Source organism: Trichoplusia ni, chromosome 28 (genome assembly GCF_003590095.1).
Source record: "Trichoplusia ni isolate ovarian cell line Hi5 chromosome 28, tn1, whole genome shotgun sequence".
Taxonomy (NCBI): domain Eukaryota; kingdom Metazoa; phylum Arthropoda; class Insecta; order Lepidoptera; family Noctuidae; genus Trichoplusia; species Trichoplusia ni.
Window position 1 is genome coordinate 626,050 of NC_039505.1, and position 24,237 is coordinate 650,286.

Sequence of the window (24,237 nt, forward strand, 5' to 3'; positions counted from 1 at the left end):
TGTTTCTTGGTATGTGATATTAATGTGATCACTGAGATATGTTTTTAAATCTTGAAGTGTGGGCTTTTCAAAATCTAAGTTGGAGGTTATAAAATAAATTAACATTGTATCTACTGTGGGTTCGCCTAAGTCATTAAGAGCTCTTAAGATTTTTTTTTACTGTGTCTAGTAATTGTCTGATTGATATTGCAGATTCTTTTTCAATGTTTTGTATGCTGAATAATGCGTGAAGATGATTGTGAATCAGCTGATGTGAGTTATTGTATCTTTCCGTTATAAGTTCCAAATCAATCAGCCAATCATAGTCCACTGCTGGACATAGGCCTCTCCCAATTTACGCCACAACACCCGGTTTTCCGCCTTCCGCATCCAGTCCCCTCCAGCGACCTTTTTCAGGTCATCGGTCCACCTGGCGGGCGGGCGTCCTACCTTACGGTTGCCGAGCCGCGGTCTCCATTCTAGGACTCGTCTGCTCCAACGGCTATCGGTCCTTCGACAGACATGGCCAGCCCATTGCCACTTCAGCAAGCTAATTCTACGAGCTATGTCGGTTACCTTGGTTCTTTGTCGGATGACCTCATTTCGAATTTTTTTCCTTCAAAGAGACTCCGAGCATAGCTCGCTCCATAGCCCGCTGTGCAACTTTAAATTTGTGGACTAGTCCAACCGTTAATGTCCACGTTTCGGCACCGTAAGTCATAACAGGTAGGACGCACTGGTTGTATGCTTTCGTCTTCAGGCATTGCGGTATAGGCGAAAAAAAGACTCGACGAAGTTTGCTAAACGCTGCCCAGCCCAACTGAATTCTCCGATCAATCTCCCGCTCGAAGTTGTTTCTACCAAGCTTAATGACCTGCCCTAGGTAGATATACTCTTGAACAACTTCGAGCAACGATCCTTCGACATATATCGGTCTCGGCCTGACATGTTCATTGAACATGATCTTGGTTTTATCCAAGTTCATGCCAAGACCGACCAGTCGTGAAGCTTCATTTAGGCCATGCAGCATCTCGCTTAGCTGGTCCAGCGACTCTGCTACTATGACGATGTCATCGGCAAATCGAAGGTGCGAGATGTGCTCACCGTTCACATTTATACCCCGTCCAGTCCAATCCAGAGTTTTGAAGACATCCTCGAGCGCGTTGGTGAACAGCTTTGGGGATATAACATCCCCCTGTCTCACCCCCCGACGCAGCTCGATCGGATTCGTCTTACGGTCATGGAGCTGGACAGTCATGGTGGCGGTGTCATATAAGCATCTCAGCACCTCGATGTAGCGCCAGTCAATACGACATCGTTTGATCGACAACGACCAAAACGTATCACCCTACCTACGTAAGTATTCTACTTGTATTACGTTGATAAACGATCGGGGAATTAGTCAGGCCGTATGGCATTTTGAGATACTCATAATGGCCTTCCGGGGTGACGAAACCAGTGAGGTGTATGGATTTTCGACTGTTTCACTGATTCGAATTTGGTGAAAACGGGATGCCATATCTAAACTGCTGAAGTACGTGTATTGTCCCAGTCGATCAATGTGGTCATTACACGGACGGTATACTACGGGTGTGGTGCAAGTTAACTTAATTACCATCTCGCCGGTAGTAACTGTACTTGTCGCCGTACCGGAAATAAGAAAATCTGAGAAAGCTTGGATAACGGTCATCAAAGAATCACGTAAATTGCCGTGCAAGGGAGTATCAACCATGGCCCGATCTAAATGTTGCACGGCAATAATCCGGCTATCGACTCTACTTTGTCTAATTCGCGTTATGTACTGTCTATCCTTTGTGCGTCCGATTATTATCGATGTATTGATACAGGATTTAGGTACAACGATTAGATCAGCCTCTAAGGATATGTCACTTAATTCGATGGTAACGGTTATGAAAGAGGTCGCTATAATTTAACTAGATGGGGACGAAATGTAATGGCTGCGATGCCTATATTACCGATAGCTTCGGTATCCTTATATATGTATATTTAAGGGTATCGGTCTGTACAAAGGGAAATAACGTAAAAATGTTCGTTTATTGGCATTCTTCTTCACTCTCCGATGAACTCCTGATATATTGTGTTCTGCAGGTGCAAACATGGCCAAAGTTTCAGGTAAAAATATAACAGATTTCCTTTTTTTTTACAATCCGCATGCTACTAAGCATTGGATTAGAGGTAAGAAGCCGATTAAAAATATCCTCATTACAGCTTTCCCTTGAAAATTTCCTCGCATAATCTTGGCGGTAACATCTAAAATGTTTGTTGCGAGCCTCAACTGCTTCCTCGGAAAGCTGTTCGATTGGCAGACTGCGCCTTGGACTAAAAGCTTGAGAATTGTTGGCGTCATAGGGTGCCAATCATATAGGTCCACATAAATGCGAGCAGTTTCTGAAGCAAATTTTTCATATTTTACGGGATCAATTTTGAACCCGCTTGAAATTGCTTCCAATATGACTTTTAGTCTACAAATTAGCTCAAAACTGATGCCAGTTATTTCTGCAGCTAATTTGGGGTCCTCAAAGAACCTTCTGCTGGTATTTCCATCATTAGTATTGCCGAAATTGGATTTCGGCATAGCTATTCGGCATTCCTCTTCCCCCGGACCGCGAAAGTGACTAGTCGTGTGCACGTATATCATTTTATTTCTAAAAAATAATATTAAACTTTAAGTAAAATAAATAACTAAAATCAGCAACAAGTACCAGGCGCGCATAACTGATCAAGATACGGGGAGTTGTGGTGCGACAAGGACAGCAAGTCAAGACAGAGCCGCCATTCACCTGACGTAACTGAAGTCTGTCACTGGTCAACTGACATCTGTCACCGGTCAACTGACATCTGTCATCGGTCAACTGACATCTGTCATCGGTCAACTGACATCGACCAAGTGACATCTGGCATACGTCAACTTTCATCCGTTCGTGTCACCTGTCATCGGAGCAGAAGAAGAGGTGCAACGTTTCGTTCGACGCAGAGCTGAAGTTGATTGAGAAAATCAAAAGTTGAAATTTGTTGCATCCATCACCACGATTGCACGGCCATCTCTCGGTTACCTACTGACCTGAGCCGCAGTGAGCCACTAACAGCAGTTTTCAAGACAACTACAATAAATCAAGTGGCTACTGTCTGCGAGAGCGCCTGACATCGCGGTGGACACGCCCAGATTACGTGTGAGTGAAACCAACTTATATGGACAACTGTCTGTCCTAGCGGTGGTCGTCCATTAAGTTTCCGTCCGCTACTGATCTAACTATAGGTATAATACCTAGTTGAGTAATTAACTTGCCGTCGGTTCCGTTGCAAATAGGCCTACATTACCATGTCTCTGCATAGAACGCCTCCTTCCCAGTCACTGATATCGGATGGAAATTTAACTCAAATACAACAATACTCTTCTGAACCCTCACTTAATCGTACTGCAAGTTGCAGTGAAGTTTATCCTTCGCCCAATGAGAATATCACCCAACGAAACAAACGGCCAAGAGATGAAGAATACTCACCTAATCAATTCTCAGTATTTAAGGACGAGATAAAGGACTTAATTAGCTCGCTTGCAAGTGCCCAAAGTAAAGAACTCGCATCTATCTCCAGCAAATTACACGATTTAACAGAATCAAATGCCAAAATTGACGCGGCTATATCTTTATTAACTGCACAAAATGAGGAGTACCGGAGCAAAATTGCACTTCTTGAAAACCAGGCCCAGAAAGACCAAGAATATATTCACATTTTAGAGGAAAAAGTAGAAGATCTCCAAAGAAGTTCCCGCAAGACCTGCTAAGAAATTAAAAACGTTCCTAAAAAGGCACAGGAAGTCAGGGAGGATCTGATTCAAATGATTACGAACCTGTCTAAAACAATAAACCTTGACATGAACGGCCAAGATATTACCGACATCTTCCGTTTAAAACCCAGAAAAGAGGGTGAGAAAAGACCTACAATTATTGTAGAACTAAGGTCAGCGATTCTTAGATCGAACTTCTTGCGAAAGGTGAAAGAGTTCAATCTTGTAAACAAAACACGATTGCAGGCTAAACATGTAGGCCTTACAAGTGAGGAGAACTCACCTGTCTTTATAGCTGAACAACTCACCTCTAAGGGGGCTCGACTCTTCTTCTTGGCCCGTGATCTGAAGAGGGCTCAAAAATTAAAGTACTGCTGGACATCCATGGGAAAAGTACTAGTTCGGAAAGACGACGCGTCCAAAATTATTCATATACAACATTAGGCCCAAGTTCAACAACTAATGCAAGTAACATGACTAATAATTAGCTTATCTCTTTCACAACTATTCTCATTATATAAATCCGTCCACCGTTAACTTATAATTAAATTCTTAGGAGTAGTTATAAACATCCACTATACATACAAACACATATCACAGTCTACATACAAATCCACACAAACTAACACACCCTCATCACATAAAAATAAACATCTACTACATATCTTAAATACACAATACCATAAATACCCAAACAAAGTAAAACACACACAAGACCTAAACTTACAATCTTTCTTGCCCTTTATTACCCTAATCGTAAGATTACATAAATATATTTCTATTTTAAATATACAACGGGCCACACACTTTTTAGCTGATATCTTTTTTATGATGAATTTATCTTTATATTTCTATATTCAACAAGATATGATATTCCATTGTATGAAAAATCTAATTACCTACACTATTAGCAACGACAAGAGTTCTTTACAATTTTTTAATAATGGATAACTTTAATATACTTAAGGAAATTGATCATATAAAACCCTCAGACTCACTTAAATGCAGTATACATGAAATAAAAACTAATAATTCTACATACAATTTAATTACCTTAACACAAAACATTAGAAGTGTATATAAGAACTTTAATGACCTGCAACTCACTCTGGCACAACTAAAATGTGAAATAGACGTTTTAATACTTACAGAATGTTGGCTAAACCCTAACAAAAACATACCGCAATTATTGAATTATTCAGCATATCAATCAAAACTACACATTAACCAAAGTAACGGGGTAGTAGCTTACACCAAAAATAGTTTACCAGTAAAATTTAAAGAACTTAACTTAGTAAATGCTACCGGACTCGAAATACAAATAGCGAACTACACCATACTAGGTATTTATCGGTCCCCATCATTCCCAAATGTAGGAAATTTTATTACATCCCTCAATAATCACCTTGAAAATATTAATCCACGTAGAAATGTCATGATTTTAGGTGACATCAACATAGATTTAATAATCTCACCTACTGAAAGTCAACAAAGAAATAATAGACTAAGTTACTTAAATACCTTATCGCTGTATGGCCTATTATCGTCACATAACTTACCTACGAGGGGGATGGCTGCCTTGACCATGTCTTTCTAAGTCTTGAACACCAAAATAACACGGCTCTTACCGCGGTCTTAAATACAACGGTGACAGACCACTGCCTTATAATGGTATGTATTGCAAATAAGTATAGACATACAACATCTAAAAGGCTCAAGACTGTAGTCAACTACGAAAATGCTCATAAAAGGCTAATAAATACTGACACATCATTCTTTAACATTTTCAAAGATCCCGACACTTACGCATTTGCACTTATAGAAATGGTCAAGTCAGCCTTACTATCCAATACCAAACATAATACCGTCACTAACAGTAGCAGAACTATAAAACCTTGGATAACCAAAGGTGCAGTGTTTAGGTTAAGAAATACTATTTATCTAAAATTAAAGTCTAACCCTCATAATCAAAATTTGAAAATAACATATAAAAGATATAGGACCTTCTGTGGTAATCTCATAAAGAAATTAAAAAATAAGTACAACAGGGACAAGATTACAGCCTCTGCTGAAAACCCTCGTGCACTCTGGTCAACCATTAACGAGATCACGCACTACAAACCACCTAAGATCACAAATGCTGAACTACTTAAGGTCAAACCATGCCCCCAATCCTCAGTTAATTATATAAATAGATACTTTGTCAACATCGGCCAAGCACTAGCTCAAAATATCTTAAATAATCATGTTCCATCTGAACCCTGTAACTTAGGTAAGCACAACCTGACCTCTTTTGTTCTCCTAGATACCTATCCTGAGGAAGTTGAAAGTATCTTGATGGCCCTTGACTCTGGAAGTGCACCAGGATGGGATGGAATCCCTACCCATTTCCTAAAACTAGCTAAGGAGATCTTAGTCCCCTTGATCTGTAAACTAGCCAACCTATGTTTTAGTACTGGTATCTTTCCTTACCTTCTAAAGCGTTCCGTTGTTACCCCTATGTTTAAGGCCGGGGATAGAGACGACGTTAACAACTACAGGCCCATCTCTGTGTTGACTTCCATTTCTAAAATCATTGAGAAACTCTTGAACTCAAGGATAGTTAATTATTAAAACAAGTACGGGATTCTTTCTACCTCCCAATATGGATTTAGAAAGGAAATGTCAACACAGGATGCTACCATGGAGCTAACCGCCGAGATCACAAAGAAGGTTGATGGGGTCAATAAATGTCTGGTTGTGTTTATTGACCTTAAAAAAGCCTTTGACACCGTCTCTATCCCTTTACTTATACACAGGCTGGAGAGCATTGGATTCCGTGGCTCGGCTCTCTCCGTTCTCATTAGCTACCTTCAGAATAGGAAACAGGGGGTAAAAATTGATAATTACCTTAGCGAGGAGGAAAGTGTAAAGTTTGGCATCCCGCAGGGCAGTTTCCTCGGTCCAACGCTCTTTCTGATATACATTAATGATCTCTGTAACCTCGGAGGCGTCGGGGGGAGGATTCTGTCTTATGCGGATGACACCGCTATTATTTTTTCTGCTAAGACATGGGATAGGGTTAGGATGGCGGCAGAGAGAGGACCGGCTAGAATTAGTCTCTGGCTTACTGAAAGGTTTCTTACGTTAAAAACTCAGAAAACAAACTATGTGTGCTTTGCTCCAAACAAAAATTCGCAACCCCCATCTGACTTTGAAATTAAAATCCACTCCTGTCGTCTTTCTTTCCCTAGCACCTGCAGATGCCCGGTAATTCAGAAGGTTGGCTGTGTGATGTACCTTGGAATTCTTGTGGATCAAAGGTTAAGTTAGAACCCACACCTTGAACTTACCATGAAGAGGGTGAGAAAGCTCATTTGGGTTTTTAAATCTTTAAGACAGGTGATGAGTACTGAGCTATTGAATAAAATATATATTGCCATAGCTCAATCGATAATTATATCTCGGTATGGGGAGGGGCTGCTAAAACACATTTTATAGACTTAGAGAGGGCTCAAAGATCATTGCTCAAAGTCATGTACTTCAAGCCGTCTAGGTTTTCTACAGAAACATTATACGCAATCTCAAAGCTGCTCTCTGTCAGAAAACTTTATATCTTACACATGACACTTAATCATCATAAAGCATTACCTTTCGACCAGAGGAAACTTAAAAAACGACGGTGCGATATAGTAGCCCCCACGTACCACGCACGTACAGTAGGTATTTGCTAGCAGGCAAAATGTAGCTCAAGCCCCTCGTGTTTATAACAAACTAAACCGTATCCTAAATATATATCCTATGCAACTCTTTAAGTGTAAGACAGTTCTAACAGAATGGCTTTACCCACGCAAATATGACGACGTAGAAAATATCCTGACTACATTAACTTGAATACCATCATCTCCTCACCATTTCATATACCTCCCACATGTACACACATATGTATATCTCTCTCATACACACACACTTACATACACACACATACATACACACATACATACACACGCACACACCCTCTCATACACACACACACACTTACACTACACATATATCAGAACATATTTTTTGTTTTTCTTTATTCTAATGATATTCTAGAAAAGGTTAATATAATCAAGTTAAACTGTTTGTAAATCTTCTATGTAAACATATGGAAGAGCGAGGTTCCCAATACAAGTATCTGCTGATTACTTTCTGAGAAGCCCCGGTAATTTATTTGTTAAGATTTACTGAAATAAACATTTTTTTTTTTCTATTATTAGACCGGTTTCATTGCGAAACCTTCTTTGAATCTCTTTCTTGGTTTGGCCTTCTAAGTCTTTCTCCTCCTTTGATTTCCTTTCCCTGTATTTTTGCACTGGCAGCTTATAGGCTACATGTAGGATACATTCAAATGTTCATGTGCAGTATGCACTACTTTAGAATAGATTTATCAAGACCAAAATGAAAATCAAAAAGTTTTTATTTTAAATGGGCCGTTTCTCAGGCACTTTTAAAACGTTACATTACTGACTCTAGTTGCACGGTTCCACAGTGTCATTCTTATGGAGAAGAACCGGCAAGAAACTCCATAAGTTACTCTTTTCAAAATAAAATATTACAGTAGCATTTTACATTATAATGAATGTCTGCAAAAACAGCGTAAATTAGCAAAACAAGTATCAAATAGCAAAATGTTAATGATTTTCTATAAAAACTGACATCCAGAGAAGAGAAAACCTTACAATGAAGTAAGTTTTGCTGAGGTTTACTCTGTTGATACATATACAAAGCATATTTCACAAAAAAAAAGCCAGACCGAGTCTGAATTAAGGAATTTACGAACAATTTTGAAGGTAGATCAAAAAAAAGCTAGCAAAGTAGATGCGTTGGAAACACAAATCAAAGATTAATTAAAATCGAATGAACTTTTAAGTGCCCGTCTTACTATGGAAAAATCAAGCCGGGACAATATTGAGGGATTGGAAGCACCTAAGGGCCAAATAACGTCTTCATTTAAAACATTTGTTGACATTCTTCAACAAAATCAAAAGAGGGTAGCTAACAATCCTACCAACAATATGATTCCATTCAAAGAATGTGTGGCCACAAAACCCACAAGTTCAGTTTCGGAAGATAAAACACCACAATCAGTTACTAAAGTAAATGAAATGTATACTAACTTAATTGAAGTAACTGATGAAGATAGGAAAAGTCCAAATGGAGAAGAAAACTGAACAGTTGTTACCAAGAAGAAAAGCCGATATTCTAATAAAGGTGTGAAAAGAGGAGGAAATTCTACGATAATTGAAATTCAAGGTATAGAGAAACAGAAACATATACATATCTGGCGTCTGTATGAAGAGACAAAAGAAGAAAACTTGGAAGTTCACGAAAGAAACATATGTGGCTTGGAAGCACCTGTAAAAGTAGGACGAATACAGCATAAAACGGAGGGGGATTATGCATCCTTTATAGTAGGAGTTCCAGAGAGTAAATACAATATGTTATGTCAAACTAAAAGTTGGCCACTAACTGTGAAGTTCCGTGAATGGGTTTGGTTTCGTACACCATTTCAAAAAACGAAAATCGCGGAATAAACCGCGGAATAAATATTATCAGGAGGTAAAAGGTCTACGAACGAAATTAGAGGAGTTTTATGTCGGAATATCAAGTCATAATTCAGATCTATTTGCTATCACGGAAACTGGCCTAAACGAGTCAATATGTGATACGGATTTAGTTCTTCCAGGGTTCACTATCTTGCGATGTGACCGAGCGGATGGGAGAAAACAAGGCGGCGCGTGCCTCGTGGCCACACCGCGTATCGAGCTGCGCCAGGTACATATACCCGGCGATATTAACATTGATAACCATATTTTTGAAGTAGTTGGTGCCACTCATAGAAATCTAAATATTTAGATTTCTATGGTGCCACTGTTTATTTGCGTAACAGGTTTTCATTTTGTATCTGTGTAGTTTATATTCCACCTAATAGCAGTGATAATGAATATGAGTTATTATTTAGAATAATTGAACAGTATTGTAATAAGTATCGTGAAGTGGTAGTGACGGGCGATTTTAATTTATATTCGTGTTATTCAAACATTACTTCATACTATGAATTTTATGTTACCTATTGTGGGTTCACCCAGAGCAACAGAATAGTTTATTGCAATGACCGATATTTGGACCTAGTATTGAGTACATTTAACGAGGGGGAGTGTGTGAGTGTACGTGCCGCTCGTGCCGGTGGACGCATATCACCCGCCGCTAGAGGTGTCTGTTAGCCCATGTTTAGATGCAAATACTCACTTAGAGTCAAATCTGACCACATCATCATCGGATACGCGCACACAGGTCAGTTGGAATTTTAGTAAAGCCGATTTTTTTAGGTTAGATTCGGAAATCCGCGCGAGCGAGCGTACAGATCTGACGTATTGCTGTTTTTCTCTTCAAATAATAAATATAAATCAATAAAATAAATAAAAATGCGGACATCATCACATACATTGTTCTGAACCCAAAGTAAGTTGCTAAAGCACTTGTGTTATGGAATTCAGATACAACGAAGGTACCACAAACACTCAGACCCGAAACAATGTAGAAATGTGATATTTTACATTCACCCGACCGGGGATCGAACCCGGCACTTCAGAGCTAGCGACACCTTGAAACCGGTGCTTACGCCACTCGACCACGGATGTCGTCGATAAAATAAATCGCTAAGTCATTTTAAACTATTATACACCTCATTAAGATTTTTCCGTAAAAAATCGGGAGTGAAATAAACCCAACAAAAATCCTGAGCTCCGGCCATCAAATAGGTAACCGCTCTTCACCCCCTCGAGTAAAAGAGACAGGTGATATTAATTGCACCTTTCAAACGCATCAGCGCACACGCACGATCCACGTGAGTCATTATTTACGCAGATCTACGATGAGATTACTGCGCTCACCGAGTGGAAGTGACATCCGCACGGGACTTGGAGGTTCTCATCCGAACTTGTCAAATGCGCTTATCGATACTACGCCCCAGATTACTCACCGTAGTAAACGGAAGCTACCAGATAATAATGATGTGCTTAGGCCCGTATTAATAAACCATTCTCAATCGTGATCTCAAGACCGGTATCAGTTGATACCGGTCTTGAGATGCGATCGGCATCTTGAGATCGTCGCTAATTAATAAACCGACATCAGATACCGATCTTGAGCTCTTATCTTTGAAATCCTGATCTCAAGATATGCTACGTCACAGAATTACTTTTTTTTTGTGTTTAGTAATTGCTTCGCAGATGTACAATGTTCAACTCTTTATGTTATTTTTTATTTTTATTTAAATCGTTAATTAAAATTTTATAAAATGTAGTTACATGTTTATAATATATACATTTTACTTTTTTAAACTATAAAAAAAGCATTATCTATTTAAAAAGTATTGAATTTTACAAGTCAACAAAACGAATATCCCTGCAATTGCGCGTCACCTTATATAATCTGTGCTTGTTGACTGTTCAATATCAGGGTCTATCAACTCCTTCCGAAGAACATTATGTGGGCAGGCGGGAAGATTAAAGAGAGACAACAACATCGGGGTAAAAGAGATGAAAATATGCGTTTACAGAATGCTGCCACTGTAAATATAATTTCGTATGCTTCATCCTATTAAGCTTATTACTTGATTTTTAAAGTAAATTTCTTGAAAATAATTTTTACTATTATTCTGATGCCAACCATATTTTTTTATTTAAAAATATGACATATTTAATTGATTACTAGATAATGAAATTAAAAAAACGACAGGGTTAGTGTGTGGCAGCACTAATCTCTGCACCTCATTGAACTCATATTGATTTTGACGTTAACATTCACATTTCACAGTATACTTCATCATCATTCCCCTGCCCTTATCCCAATTATTTTATTTGTCGGGTCGGCGCAACATGTCATCTTCCTTCATACCTTCCTATAGGCCGTCATCTCACAAGAAACACTCTTTACAGCCATATCGTCTTTCACACAATCCATCCATCGTTTTTTTGGTCGTCCTCTTCCCCTATATCCATCCACATCCATGCTTAACGCCTTCCTTACCACATGATTTTTATTCCTCCGCATAACATGCCCATACCACGACAGCCGGTTACCACGTAGTTTCTCTGTAACCGGTGCCACTTTCAAACTTCCCCTTATATACTCATTTCTTACTCTATCCGCTCTCGTAACACCACACATTCCTCTTAACATTCTCATCTCTGCTGCATGCAATTGTCTTTCATTCATCCTTTTTGTCGCCCAGCACTCTGATTCATTTAAGACAGCAGGTCTGACAATGGTCTTATAGATCTGTCCCTTAAATTTAAGGGGAATGTGGGGGTCACAAATCGTTCCCGTTACCTGCTGCCATTTCATCAATCCTGCGTTAATTCGGTGCTTAACCGCCCGATCTTTTTCGCCATCGCTTTGAATGAATGAACCAAGATACCGGAAATCGGAGCAGACTGGAAGGCGCACACCTTCAAGCTTTATAGCTTCAGGACTGGAGAGACCGCCGAAATCGCAGAACATGTATTCTGTCTTGGTTTTGCTGATTTTCAAGCCAACACTCTCCAGCTTCTGTTGCCACACCTCCAATCTGCTCTGGATCTCGGGTCCACTTTTCCCAACCAGAACAATGTCATCGGCAAACAGCATGCACCAGGGTGCCTCTTCCTGTATGTCTGCCGTAAGGGCATCCATAATCAGCAGGCAGAAGTAAGGGCTTAATGCCGACCTTTGGTGCAAGCCCACTGCCACACTGAACTGGTCGGAGTTGCCAGCAGATAATCGGACGTATGTACAGAAGTGCCTGTAAATAGCACGAATTAACTCCACATACTTTCCAGGCACACCTCTCTCTTTCATAGCCCACCATAACACTTCACGAGGCACCCTATAATAAGCTTTCTCGAGGTCAATGAATACCATGTGCAAGTTCTTGTGCGCACGTCTGTACTTCTCGCACAGTTGGCGAACACAGTGTACTTGTGCACATAAAATCCCGCCCAAGCTTCTACTCTCTAGTCCTCGTGGATGGAATATAGATGGCGCTGGCCGGTAAGGAAAAATTTGTTCATAACAAACATTTTGGTTGGTGTTATTTAAGTTACATACTTTTAAACAGAAATGAAAAAAAAAATGTAATGATAAAAAAGTGAGGAGCTCGTGGCTAAGCTATCACCGCATAAGTGAGTCGATCACAGGTTAAGCTATGCTTGACGCGGTTGGTCCGTAGATAGGTGACCATCTTTGTCATAACGAGTTCTTCCGTGTTTCGGAAGGCACGTTAAATTGTGGGTCCCGGCTGTTATTCCTACATCTTTGACAGTCGTTACAGGTAGTCAGAAGCTTGAAAAAGTCTGACAGCCAGTCTAACCAAGGGGTATCGTGTTGCCCAGGTAACTGGGTTGAGGAGGTCAGATAGGCAGTCGCTCCTTGTAAAACACTGGTACTTAGCTGAAACCGGTTGGACTGGTAGCCGACGCCAACATAGTTGGGAAAAGGCTAGGCCGATGATGACTTTTAAACTTAAATACTTAAAATGGAATCAAAAAAACATGCATTTAGTTCAACAGAACGAAAAGAGTTTTTAGAAATACTACAATTCTCAATTCTCAATTCCTTATTGCGTACCATAATGTATACAGGTTGTTGATATCTAGATATTTAGTCACATAATTAGTTTAGTTTAACATAATTAGTAGGAGAGAGGAGGAAGAGCACTGAGGGTTAGTATGTAATTAAATTAGTTCGTTATTCCGAGTTTTTTTTCCATTTTATTTATTATTATTTATTTTGTTTATTAATTTGATATCTTAGGTTTGTTAATCGGACGGTATGCTTTTTTTATGTGTGTAATAATAAATTATCTTATCTTGGAAAGCTTTTATTTATCATTTAGGTATTCGTTTATGCTATAGTAACATTTACCTTTAAGGAAATCTTTTAATTTATTGATAAAAGTGGTACTTTTATTTACTTTTTTTATTTTTGCCGATAGTTTGTTATATAATTTTATGGACATGACAAAAGTACTATTAGAATGCATTTTTAAACGTGACGTTGGTAGATTCAGTCTATTTTTATGTCTTAATGACATATTTATTTGTATGTCCTCTCTTTTTGAGAAGAATTCTGGGTACATACGCACGAACAATGATATTCTAATAAACAGATATGTTACACCCATACAAAACAACCGAAAAAAGTGTTCCGCGCAGCAGCGGCAGCTCACATGTCAAAATTATACGAAAGGGATAGCTTGATAAAACCAATAAGAAAGAAAGAGACAATTAGTGTTGTCAAATACGCTTGAATACAAACAAACATTATTCTGGCGACCAATCACCGCATCCTGGCGTCATAGACTAACAAATTTAACAAGACAGAAGGTACAAACCGCGTGTATTAAATATGTATGTACGGTTTGTGCCTATAACAACTAAGCAACACTACTAAAGATAGGTAGGGAAGAAATGAAACACGATGTAAAAGTAAAAATATTTAATTTGTAAAAAAAAAATCTTCAAATAGATTCAATTTATTCCTTTTCTGCCTTTTAGAGAGTTTTTTTTTATTTCGGGATTATTTTTATGAGCGGAATGAAGGCGAACAGTTGTGTATTTATGTATAATGGTTTTAATTAAATGGATGCGATGATTAAAAGCAGGTGCTTGGTGTTTATTTATTTATTTATTTATTTACTTATATGGATCACCAACAAAGAATACACCTTACATGCTATACAAGAGAAAAAGAAGTTTCAGGGTTCTTGTGCTTCCTTAATTACAGGTGACCACATCATGCATAATAAGCCTTGTGAGCTTAAATAAAGAAAAAAACGTGGTAACACATACAAAAGATCACAATTAAAATAAAAATCGAATTAAAAACAAACATTAGAAATTAAAAAAATAATAATAATATATATATACTGTTGATATGATAGGTAAGGAGGTACGTCAATAAGTCAATAAAAAAAAATGGTTGACAATAATTCAGTTTTAATTCAATTGTTCAGTTATTAGTTTTCTGAATACATTTATAGAATTATAAAAGATGTCTATGTCTTTCGAAGCGACTGTCACGGTGTTGTACTGGTAAGCTAATCTCACTGTAGGAGAATGTTTCCCTAAGTTGGTACGGAATTGTGGAGCTTTAAGCAACGAGCATGAATAGCGAGGAAGTCTAGAAGGGACATTGATGTTGATGTTGCTAAGGAGTTCTGGACAGTCAATGTGGTTATTCAGCAGCTTATATAAAAAGACAAGATCAGAAATCGTGCGGCGACTTTTAAGTGTTTTGAGTTGAAATTTTTTTAGCCTGTTAATATAAGATCTGGAAGTATTTCGTGGTCTGAATCTAAAAGCCAGATTTTTGACAAGCCTTTTTTGTATTTTTTCTATTCTATCTTCATGGATCTCATACACCGGATTCCAAGCCGTACTACAATATTCTAACTGACTACGAACATAACAATTATATAAGAGAATAGTTGTTGATGGCTTTTTAAACAGTTTAGTAGTTCGTAGGACAAATCCGAGAGCCCGATACGTTTTACTAAGCATATGGTCAAAGTGATTCACAAAACGTAACTGACTATCTAAATGTACGCCTAAATCTCTAATTACGGTGACTTCGTTTACTGAGTGCCCCGAAATATTGTAAGCAGAGTCGATTTTTTTCTTTTTACGAGTAAATTTAATGTGATAACATTTGCTACAGTTAAGGCTCATTTTATTGGCTGTACACCATTCGCTAAGGCTATCAATGTCTGATTGTAATAAATGTGTATCATTATCGCTAGAAACTATACGGGTCAACTTAAGATCATCCGCGAAAAGATACGGTTTGGAGTGTTTGAAGATATCAACTATGTCGTTTATGAAGATGTTGAAGAATAGTGGTCCTAGGTTTGAACCTTGAGGAACACCAGATGTTGCATAGTATGCGTTAGATACCTGTCCATCTACGACAACAAACGACGGCCTAGCATCAAGGTACGATTTACACCATAATAGAGTGTTTCCAGTAATACCCAGTAACTTAAGTTTTTTAATTAAAATAAGGTGGTTGACTTTATCAAAGGCCCTCGAAAAATCAGTATATACTGCATCCACTTGTAGGCCCTTATCAACTGCAGCTGTTAAATTAGAAATATATGTAACCAAGTTAGTGTTAGTAGAACGTTTAGCAATGAAACCGTGCTGACTTGTCGATAGATAATTTTTAACATGATTATAATATATTGGATACACCAAGGTCTCGAAGACCTTTGACACAGTGGAAAGAATTGAAATGGGGCGGTAATTAGAGACAAGTTCCCGTTTGCCACTCTTATAAATGGGAACAATCTTAGCATGTTTCCATGCGTCAGGAAACACTCCCGTCGTAAGTGACATATTGTAGATTTTGGCTAAGGGGAACCCAAGACTTGGAGCACAACGTGACCAAAAATATGGTGGAATATTATCAGGTCCTACACCTTTTGAAATGTCGAGCCGTGATAGCTTTTTAACTACAGCCTCAGGAGATATGGAGAAATCACTGATGTCATTGATTACTGGTGAGATGTGATCAACCCTAACGTCATGGTTCGTACCCGACATGTCAAATACCGAAGAAAACTGCTCAGCAAATAAATTTGAAACACCTTTGGTATCTTTAGCAATTTTCGAACCTAAAAACATTTCACTTGGGTAAGAGTTTTTGTCTTTACGAAGACTTTTTATGTGAGTCCAAAAGAATTTTGGGTGGATTTTAATTCTGTTCTCTATATCCTCTATATATTGATTGTAGCAACACCGCATTAATAGTTTGCATTCATTTTTCAAATATTTGAATTCGATTAAGTCCAACGGGTTATTGTATTTTTTAACTTTATTACGAATTGTCAGTTTACGTTTTAATGTCTTTTTTAAATAATTAGAATACCAGGGTGGATATTTACCCTTACAGTAACTTATTTCAGGTACATGATTTGTTATAATTTCTTTGATAAAAGTGTAGAATTTTTCTACAGTAGAGTTTACGTCCACACAGGTTAAAAATTCAGTATTCCAATCTACTTTATTGAGACACGAAATTATGGCTTCATAATCGCCCTTGTGGTAACTTAGTTTTTTTATATGACTAAACTTATTTTTTATTAATTTCGGCAGCACTAGGCAAAATTCTATAGCGGGGTGAAATTTATCTATCGCCCTAATAGGCGTACAACAGTTGTTAACGTTTATTTGCTCGCAATCAGAAATTAACAAATCAAGGATCTTGTTTTGTGAATTTCTAACGCTGTTGTATTGATTTAGATTATGTAGGGACATGAAATCGAATAAAGCGTTTTTTAAGGAACCAGAACTAACAGGTGATGGTACTAAGCACTGATTAGTATCATTATCTATCCAGTCGATACTGCTCAAGTTGAAATCCCCCACCAATAATGTGGGACTCTCACTATTTTTGTGTATGACAGAGCTGCAATTCTCTAGGAAGCCTTCAAAAATGTCACTTTGTACTGGTGGAGGAAGGTAAACACCGCATAATTTAAGGTAATTACGATTGTTATTTGATCCAAAAGCGATCTTTATCCAAAGATCTTCCAGATTGCTCTCCCACTCATGCATACGAATGGAATTAAATCTGTTAGATATGGCTATTAACACCCCCCCACCCATTTTCTTATAATTACTGTGACTGGACGACTCACGATCCCTTCTGTATACCCTATAATTGTCATCAAACATTTCAGAGTCATATATACCGCTGCACAACCAAGTCTCAGTAAAAACATAGACATCATAATCGTTATTAAGTAAATGTTGACGTACCTCTGCTAACGTGCTTCGAAGGCCTCTCATGTTTTGGTAGTAACATGAAATTGAAGAAGTGAATCTTGAAGTCTAGATATTCATATCTTTGTAATTTACAATAAAAAGAAAAAATAAACAAATTAAACAAGTGAACTAAGTTTATCAGTGCCACTAATCAGTACAGTTTCAGAAGTTTCATCCTTTTTTATAAACACTTTTCCATAGCGAACCCATACGAACTTGTAACACAGTTCTTTAGCCCTAATACGTGTCGCTGCATGAAGTGCCTTATTTTCCGGGGACAAGTGTTCGACGACGTAAATTGGTTCTGGTTTGTCAACAGCTATACCAAGGTGTGAGGTGTTGAGTTTTGCTTTCGAGTTATTCTTATTAAATTCAATGCTTGCCGCTAGGAAGGAATCTCTCATTCGTGGATTATTGAATTTGACGAGGATCGACCTTGGTCTCACGTTCTGAGTATCCCTCTTTGCAGTCCTTGTGCATAGCTGGATATCGGTGTCTTTGACTTCGCATTTTATAATTTTTCCGAGTTGGAGCACGGTGTTCACAACGTTCTCTGTGCGATGTTCAGGCACACATTGTATTTCAATATTGTTGGAGCGTGCGTGCTGTTCCAGTATATTCATGCGCTTAGTAACTTCAGTAAGAGACTTTTGAAGCCCAGCAGAATCATTTTGTAATTTTAGTATTTCCGCGGACTTTACTTCGATAGTTTTCTTCATTTCCTCAAATTTTGTGTTGAAAAAAGACAGGGACACTTTAAATTCAGCCACAATGTCGTTGATTCTCGCACATTGTTCATTTACAAGAACAGTTATTGAGTCTTTAATGGCACGATTTATTTCATCCCTGATGATTGCTCTAAGAGAACTGCTGCCAATATTTGGTAATACATCCTCAGTGTCGCTGTCAGAATTTTGACTATTCGGTGACAATTTGCTGCAGGTTTCAATATCCTTATTCATAGTAATTTTAGGTGGAGAAGCCTTTCGGTTTGTAGTTCTTTCAAGTCTTGTCTGTCTAATCGGTTTCTTAGTTTTCACTTCTTGAGTTTTTTTTGCTGTCGACATTTTTAATATTATAATTTTTTTTATTACTTGCGAACGGAAGTTAACCCAGTATTTAAAAAAAATTGTCTTTAAATTATGAAAAAAAAAACGGAAATATGGAACACGAACTTCAAAAACGCACATTTAATGTCAACAGTGTTTTTGCGAAAATCATTCGTTTTATTGTCAACTGCTCCGCTGCATACAATTGTCACGGTTGCGTCGTACGCATAACCGTGAAACTCCCGTGCACTGCAACGGATTGACCACGCACAATAATAAGTCACAAAGATGGCTTCTATGAATTAGCACTTTTTATGTAGCTTTTATTGGAGTTGTTTGTAGTTGTTAGATATTGTTAATATTTGATAACACTTCACTTGAGTACATTTATGCTTTGTATGAGTTTTTTTGGATGAATTGCACTTAATTATATTTTTAAATGTTTTTCTAAACAGAACAGAGATATAGATAAAGTTACACGTTTGAGGTGCGTTTACAGAAAATTGTTTGGAATGTTCTAAAGTGATTCAAAAATATTGGAATTTAAAAAAGTTTTCAGAATATGACATTTTAGTGTCTCAATGTGGTGATTACAATTACTGATTTTAAGCATACTGAAAACAAGTTTTGTGATGCATAGCATAAACCTCCCATGTCTCTGATGGTGACCAATTTATGAAACCACAATTTTTCATCGGTATATAAGGCATCAACACAGATTTCACACTTAATCATTTTTGTTAATTTTCGTGCAATCCAGCCAGAAATGTAACCTGTTATTTGTTTAATTGATTCTGAGCAATTTTCAGTATCCAACATTTCAGAAAGAATACTTATGTTGTTATCACAATTTTTGTCACTAGATGTAGGAATATCTAAAACATTTTCAGTTTCCTCTAAACTTAAAGCACGAAGTCCTGATGATGAATTAATATTTTCGATCCCCGATAATGAGCATGTAAGCATAGGAAAATGTTCCATAGGAATACAATTTCCACTAAAGGAGCTGCGTAATTCAAGATGATAAGATTTTTTTGTACAACCCTTTAAATTGTACTGTATTTGGATTGTTATTATAACCACCTTGTCGCCTGATTACACCAAAAAAAAATTCTATGTGGTCTTGACTTAACCGGTTAGTTGCAATGTACGCTAATGTTGGTGAGTGTCCTGGTAATGTAGTTGCAGTTACATATGTGGTGAATAGATGTTTTAAACTTTGAATGCAAACTAAAAAACCTAAAAAGCCAGTTTTAGATTTGCATTCAAGTATAGATTTTTTCAATATGTTCATTATGATTCTTTGTCTTATTACGCGCTTTGTTTTATTGAAAATTTGTAATGATAAAATGTATTCCCTGGCCTGCCCTAAAAAACTTAAAATTTGTGCAGAATTATTTAAACTAATGGGTTTTTTTAAATCATATTTTCCTGATGATCTAAAATTCAAAATATCTAATAAATCATTGAAGATTGATATGAACTCTACTGTAGGTTTTGTATTTCTGATTTTGGCTGAAATTATTAATTGATCACAAAGTTCTAAAGCATGGGCTATACTTCTACTTAATAACTGTGTGGCTAACTTAACTTTCATAATTTGGTTACGAAAGTTTATGTGTCTGTGTGTGAGTTTATTCGCAAAGTTTAATCCTTGACTGGTTTGAAGTTGATTCAAAGCAACATTTAAGCTCCATCTTATTTCATTATTATTATTCCCTAATATAACTTTTTTAGCCTCGAAGGTGTTGCGTACTAATTTTATCATATGGCATGGGTCTAAAAATACAGCGACTTCAATGCCACAATCAGGATGTAAGGAAGTAGTTTTAAAATTATTTGGTGTCTTTAAATCATAGCCTAAAAGTTCAGCCGCAGCTAAGTTACTTGGACAACCATCAAATGTGACCGCCACAACATCAGCACCTGCATCGTAACATTTACTTATGCAATTATTTATTAAATTTGCCCGCATTTCTGTTGATAGATTTTTAATAAAAAAGTAACCCACTGGCAACTTTCAGCTTCCATTAAGACCAACTAAAATGAAAATGTACACCTGAGTAGCAATGTCATTGCTGATTGCAAAATCAATACCGAAATCAACAAGACCGTCAGTTTTTTTACCAGTCCAAATGGTTTGATGACTAAGCGACATTTCATCAGCTACAAGGGTGCAAAATAGGCGTTTACCTGATAAAGCACTCTTCTTTGCCAAAATATCAAAGGCTTGATGCGTGAACCCTGGCGAACAAGAAGTATTTTCATACCACTTGGCTAACACACGTGGATGTGGCAAGCAGTATCAAACGCACTTCTTACATATTTGTTTGCGGCAGAAGAATAAAAATTAAGTGTAAGTGCGAATTTTCTGAGAGCGGGGGGATACTTTACGTGATATGACTTTTTAGATTTTTTCTTTAAATATATTCTATTTATTAAATCTAGGACTTCGGTCTTTAAGTTGAGTTGCAAAAACGGATCTTTTGAAATATAATCCTTTGTCTTTAAATCTCTCAATATCACGGCTACGGTGGCAACTCGTTTCTTCAGTCTTTTATTTTGTTGAACAAGTATTTTATTTCATTTCTGTAAAAGTTTTTGCTTAAATGTTAATTCACGTACGCGTTTTTTAAGTGCCGCTTTTCTGGGTGTTTCAAAAATATCTTCCATGTCCGGTAAGCTGACATTGTCGAGACTTTTCGGGGAGTTCTGCATATTTATATTTATGTTTTCCTGAGAAATAAAATAAACTAAGTTAAATGAATGTACGTTCAAATTAAAGAGAAGAAACTAGTAGCGAATTTAGACGATTTTAATGTTAACAGTTTTACTTAGAATGCCAGAACAATTTCAGGTTGGGCAAATCTGCGGGTAGTGCTATAGAATAATCATTTATTACATTTTTAATTAAAGTAACAGCATTCTTCTGGAGAAGTGTTCGTCCTTTGTTCGAAGTATATCTATTAGGGGCCTTGAAGTGATTGCTACAAATTCTACTGCTTTTTGAAGGCGTTCAGTCCGACTCATTTTTTTGTTTGCGAACAATTTGTATCCATTCTTATAGCCGGACCTCATTGGTTGGAAACCTTAACGAAGAAAAAACAATAAGTAGTTACGTAAAACGGGGTGAATAAGGACCAACCCCAACTTTACGAACAATTTTAAGATTGCAGTTGAGGGATATATTGCTATTTCTGGATCAAAATGATAGAAAACTATGCAATTAGCATTTCAGCAACGCAGCGACACCGCTCCGGTGCCGCATCGCCGCCGCAACGCATCGTATGCCCCACGCTCTAACGTTTTTAAATCACAGTCGTCTTCTACTATTATCAAATAAATTGAAGAGAGTCAAAGTTTCAAATACTAACATATTTACCGCCACAGGAAGTTATATTCAAATGCTATTTATTAACAGTTAGCAGCTAATGTCATACATATTCGTTTTTGCATGAAAACTATCAATATTCTACTATTACGCCACAAAAAATGGAAGAATTTGTAACGAATTTAGAATTAATATTGAGTGTCGAAATTTTCCTGGTTTGAACCTTATTCACCTCAATCTCTATTCACCCCATTTTACCGGTAAACTCGCTGTTGTCACAAAGTAAAGTAATATTTACGATTCAGACTTCAAAGTTGTTAAAGTAAACAGTGTGGGCGCCTCGGTACTATTTCCCCACAGGATGATACCATATTTGAGCCATGCGTAAGCGTATGCGTAATATGTTGTTAATGCAGTTTTAAGGTCCGTAGTTTTTTTTATTTCGGGAAGGGCGTAAGAAAATTTGGATAATTTTGCTCTTACTTTCTGTACGTGTGATTTCCAATTCATATGTGTATCAATGTTAAGGCCTAGTAAGGTGAATTTATCGACTACTTCTAATTTATTATTTCTGAAATTAAAGTTAATATTTATGGGTTGTTTTACTAGTTTTTGGCGAGGGTAGAATGGAATTAAGTTTACCTTAAAAGAAACGAAGACTCACCTCATATTCGCATAAATAGTGTAACAGACATAGATAAACTGAGGCGCACAGCATGACTACTTAGGGTAAAATTTTATAATATCAAGTATTGTAAAGCATTTTTTATTTTTTTGTTGCATGTTACTTTTTCTATTCTAAGTTTATTTTTTTGTAACACATCTCACTTCACACGATACACACTCATATATCAAAACTACAACACTTATTATTATATACCATTATGTTTAAAAATTAGACTCCATTATAAAATAACGATAACATTATATTACATTATCTACACCATATATTATACATATTTATTTACACAATTACTTACTTACACACACATTTGTTCGGAATTTACTAAGACTCTGTTCGCAAACCCAGACCACTACCTTTTAAAACATAACCTACAACTTAAACATTCAGTGATGTAGTTAACCTAACTAGTAACATAGATAACACATATGTTTACCAATCACAAACGGTAGATATTGATGATTGTTATAAAGTAATATCTGTAACTAGCGAGCACCTATTAATAATAACGCAAAATATAAGAAGCATTAACTGCAATATATCAGGTTTGGAAATATTAATAACTAGATTAAGACTCAAGTTTGACATAATTATATTGACCGAATGCTGGCTCTTACGTGCACAAGTAATTCCAAATCTAATTGGATATCATCATACGGCTACACAAATCAATCCTAAACAAAATGACGGAGTTGTGATTTATTATAAAGATACATTAAATCTCTGCATTGAAGAACCGGTTACCAAAGATAGTAATTGTTTGATCTTAAAACTTAACAACCAAATCGCCATAATCGCCATATATAGGTCACCTTCTTATAATATCTTAGATCCCTTTCTCTCATCTTTAGACGCAATTTTGAAAACACTCTCCTTATTTAAACATGTAATGGTCATTGGGGACATTAATATAGCGATCAACGCCAGCAAAATAGATCTAAACGGTGAACGATACCTAAATTTAGCATCTTTTCATGGTCTTTTACCAGCTCATACTTTGATCACACGAAGTAGTAGTGAGACCTGCTTAGATCATATATTAATAAAAACAAGTTATCCTATACATACTATTGTCCCTTGTACAACATTAACTGACCATTACCCGGTCTTAATAAGCTTAAGTTTAAAAAAAATACGCTAGTTTGCAACTACTACTATAAATAAGGTAAACAAAAGAGAATTAGTAAAAGATCTCCAGGAAATTGATTTTAAAACAATAAGTCAATGTGAATATCCAAATGTCGCGCTCAATAATTTCATAAATTGCCTACAAAACGTTATTAACAAAAATACCAAAACGATAACTCTCTCTAAACGTAAAAAAATTATAAAACCTTGGATAACACAGGGGCTACTTAGATGCATGAGAAACAGGGATAAATTGCATAAAAAGTGTAAATCTTCACCGGGAAACGAATGCTTAAAAATTACTTATACTCGCTATAGAAATTACTGTAACACTATATTAAGAAAGGTAAAGAGAGCCTATGAAACAAATCAAATTCAATCTGCCCAGAATGATAGCAAAAAACTGTGGAAGGCTATTAAAACTGTTACAA

The 24,237-nt window shown here is 36.9% G+C and overlaps 1 protein-coding gene and 1 pseudogene across 1 annotated transcript; both read right to left on the reverse strand.

Moving 5' to 3' along the window:
* Positions 1-291: 291 nt before the first annotated feature.
* On the reverse strand, positions 292-12,712 carry LOC113505996 (annotated as a pseudogene).
* A 5,020-nt stretch (positions 12,713-17,732) lies between these two features.
* Positions 17,733-18,683, reverse strand: LOC113505997. The gene has a single exon (XM_026888863.1). The coding sequence runs from the start codon at positions 18,681-18,683 to the stop codon at positions 17,733-17,735; it is 951 nt and encodes a 316-aa protein (XP_026744664.1).
* Between the last annotated feature and the right edge of the window lie 5,554 nt (positions 18,684-24,237).

Coding starts and splice junctions, on each gene's coding strand:
- LOC113505997 (XM_026888863.1), bottom strand. CDS start 18,683: ATGTCGACAGCAAAAAAAACTCAAGAAGTGAAAACTAAGAAACCGATT.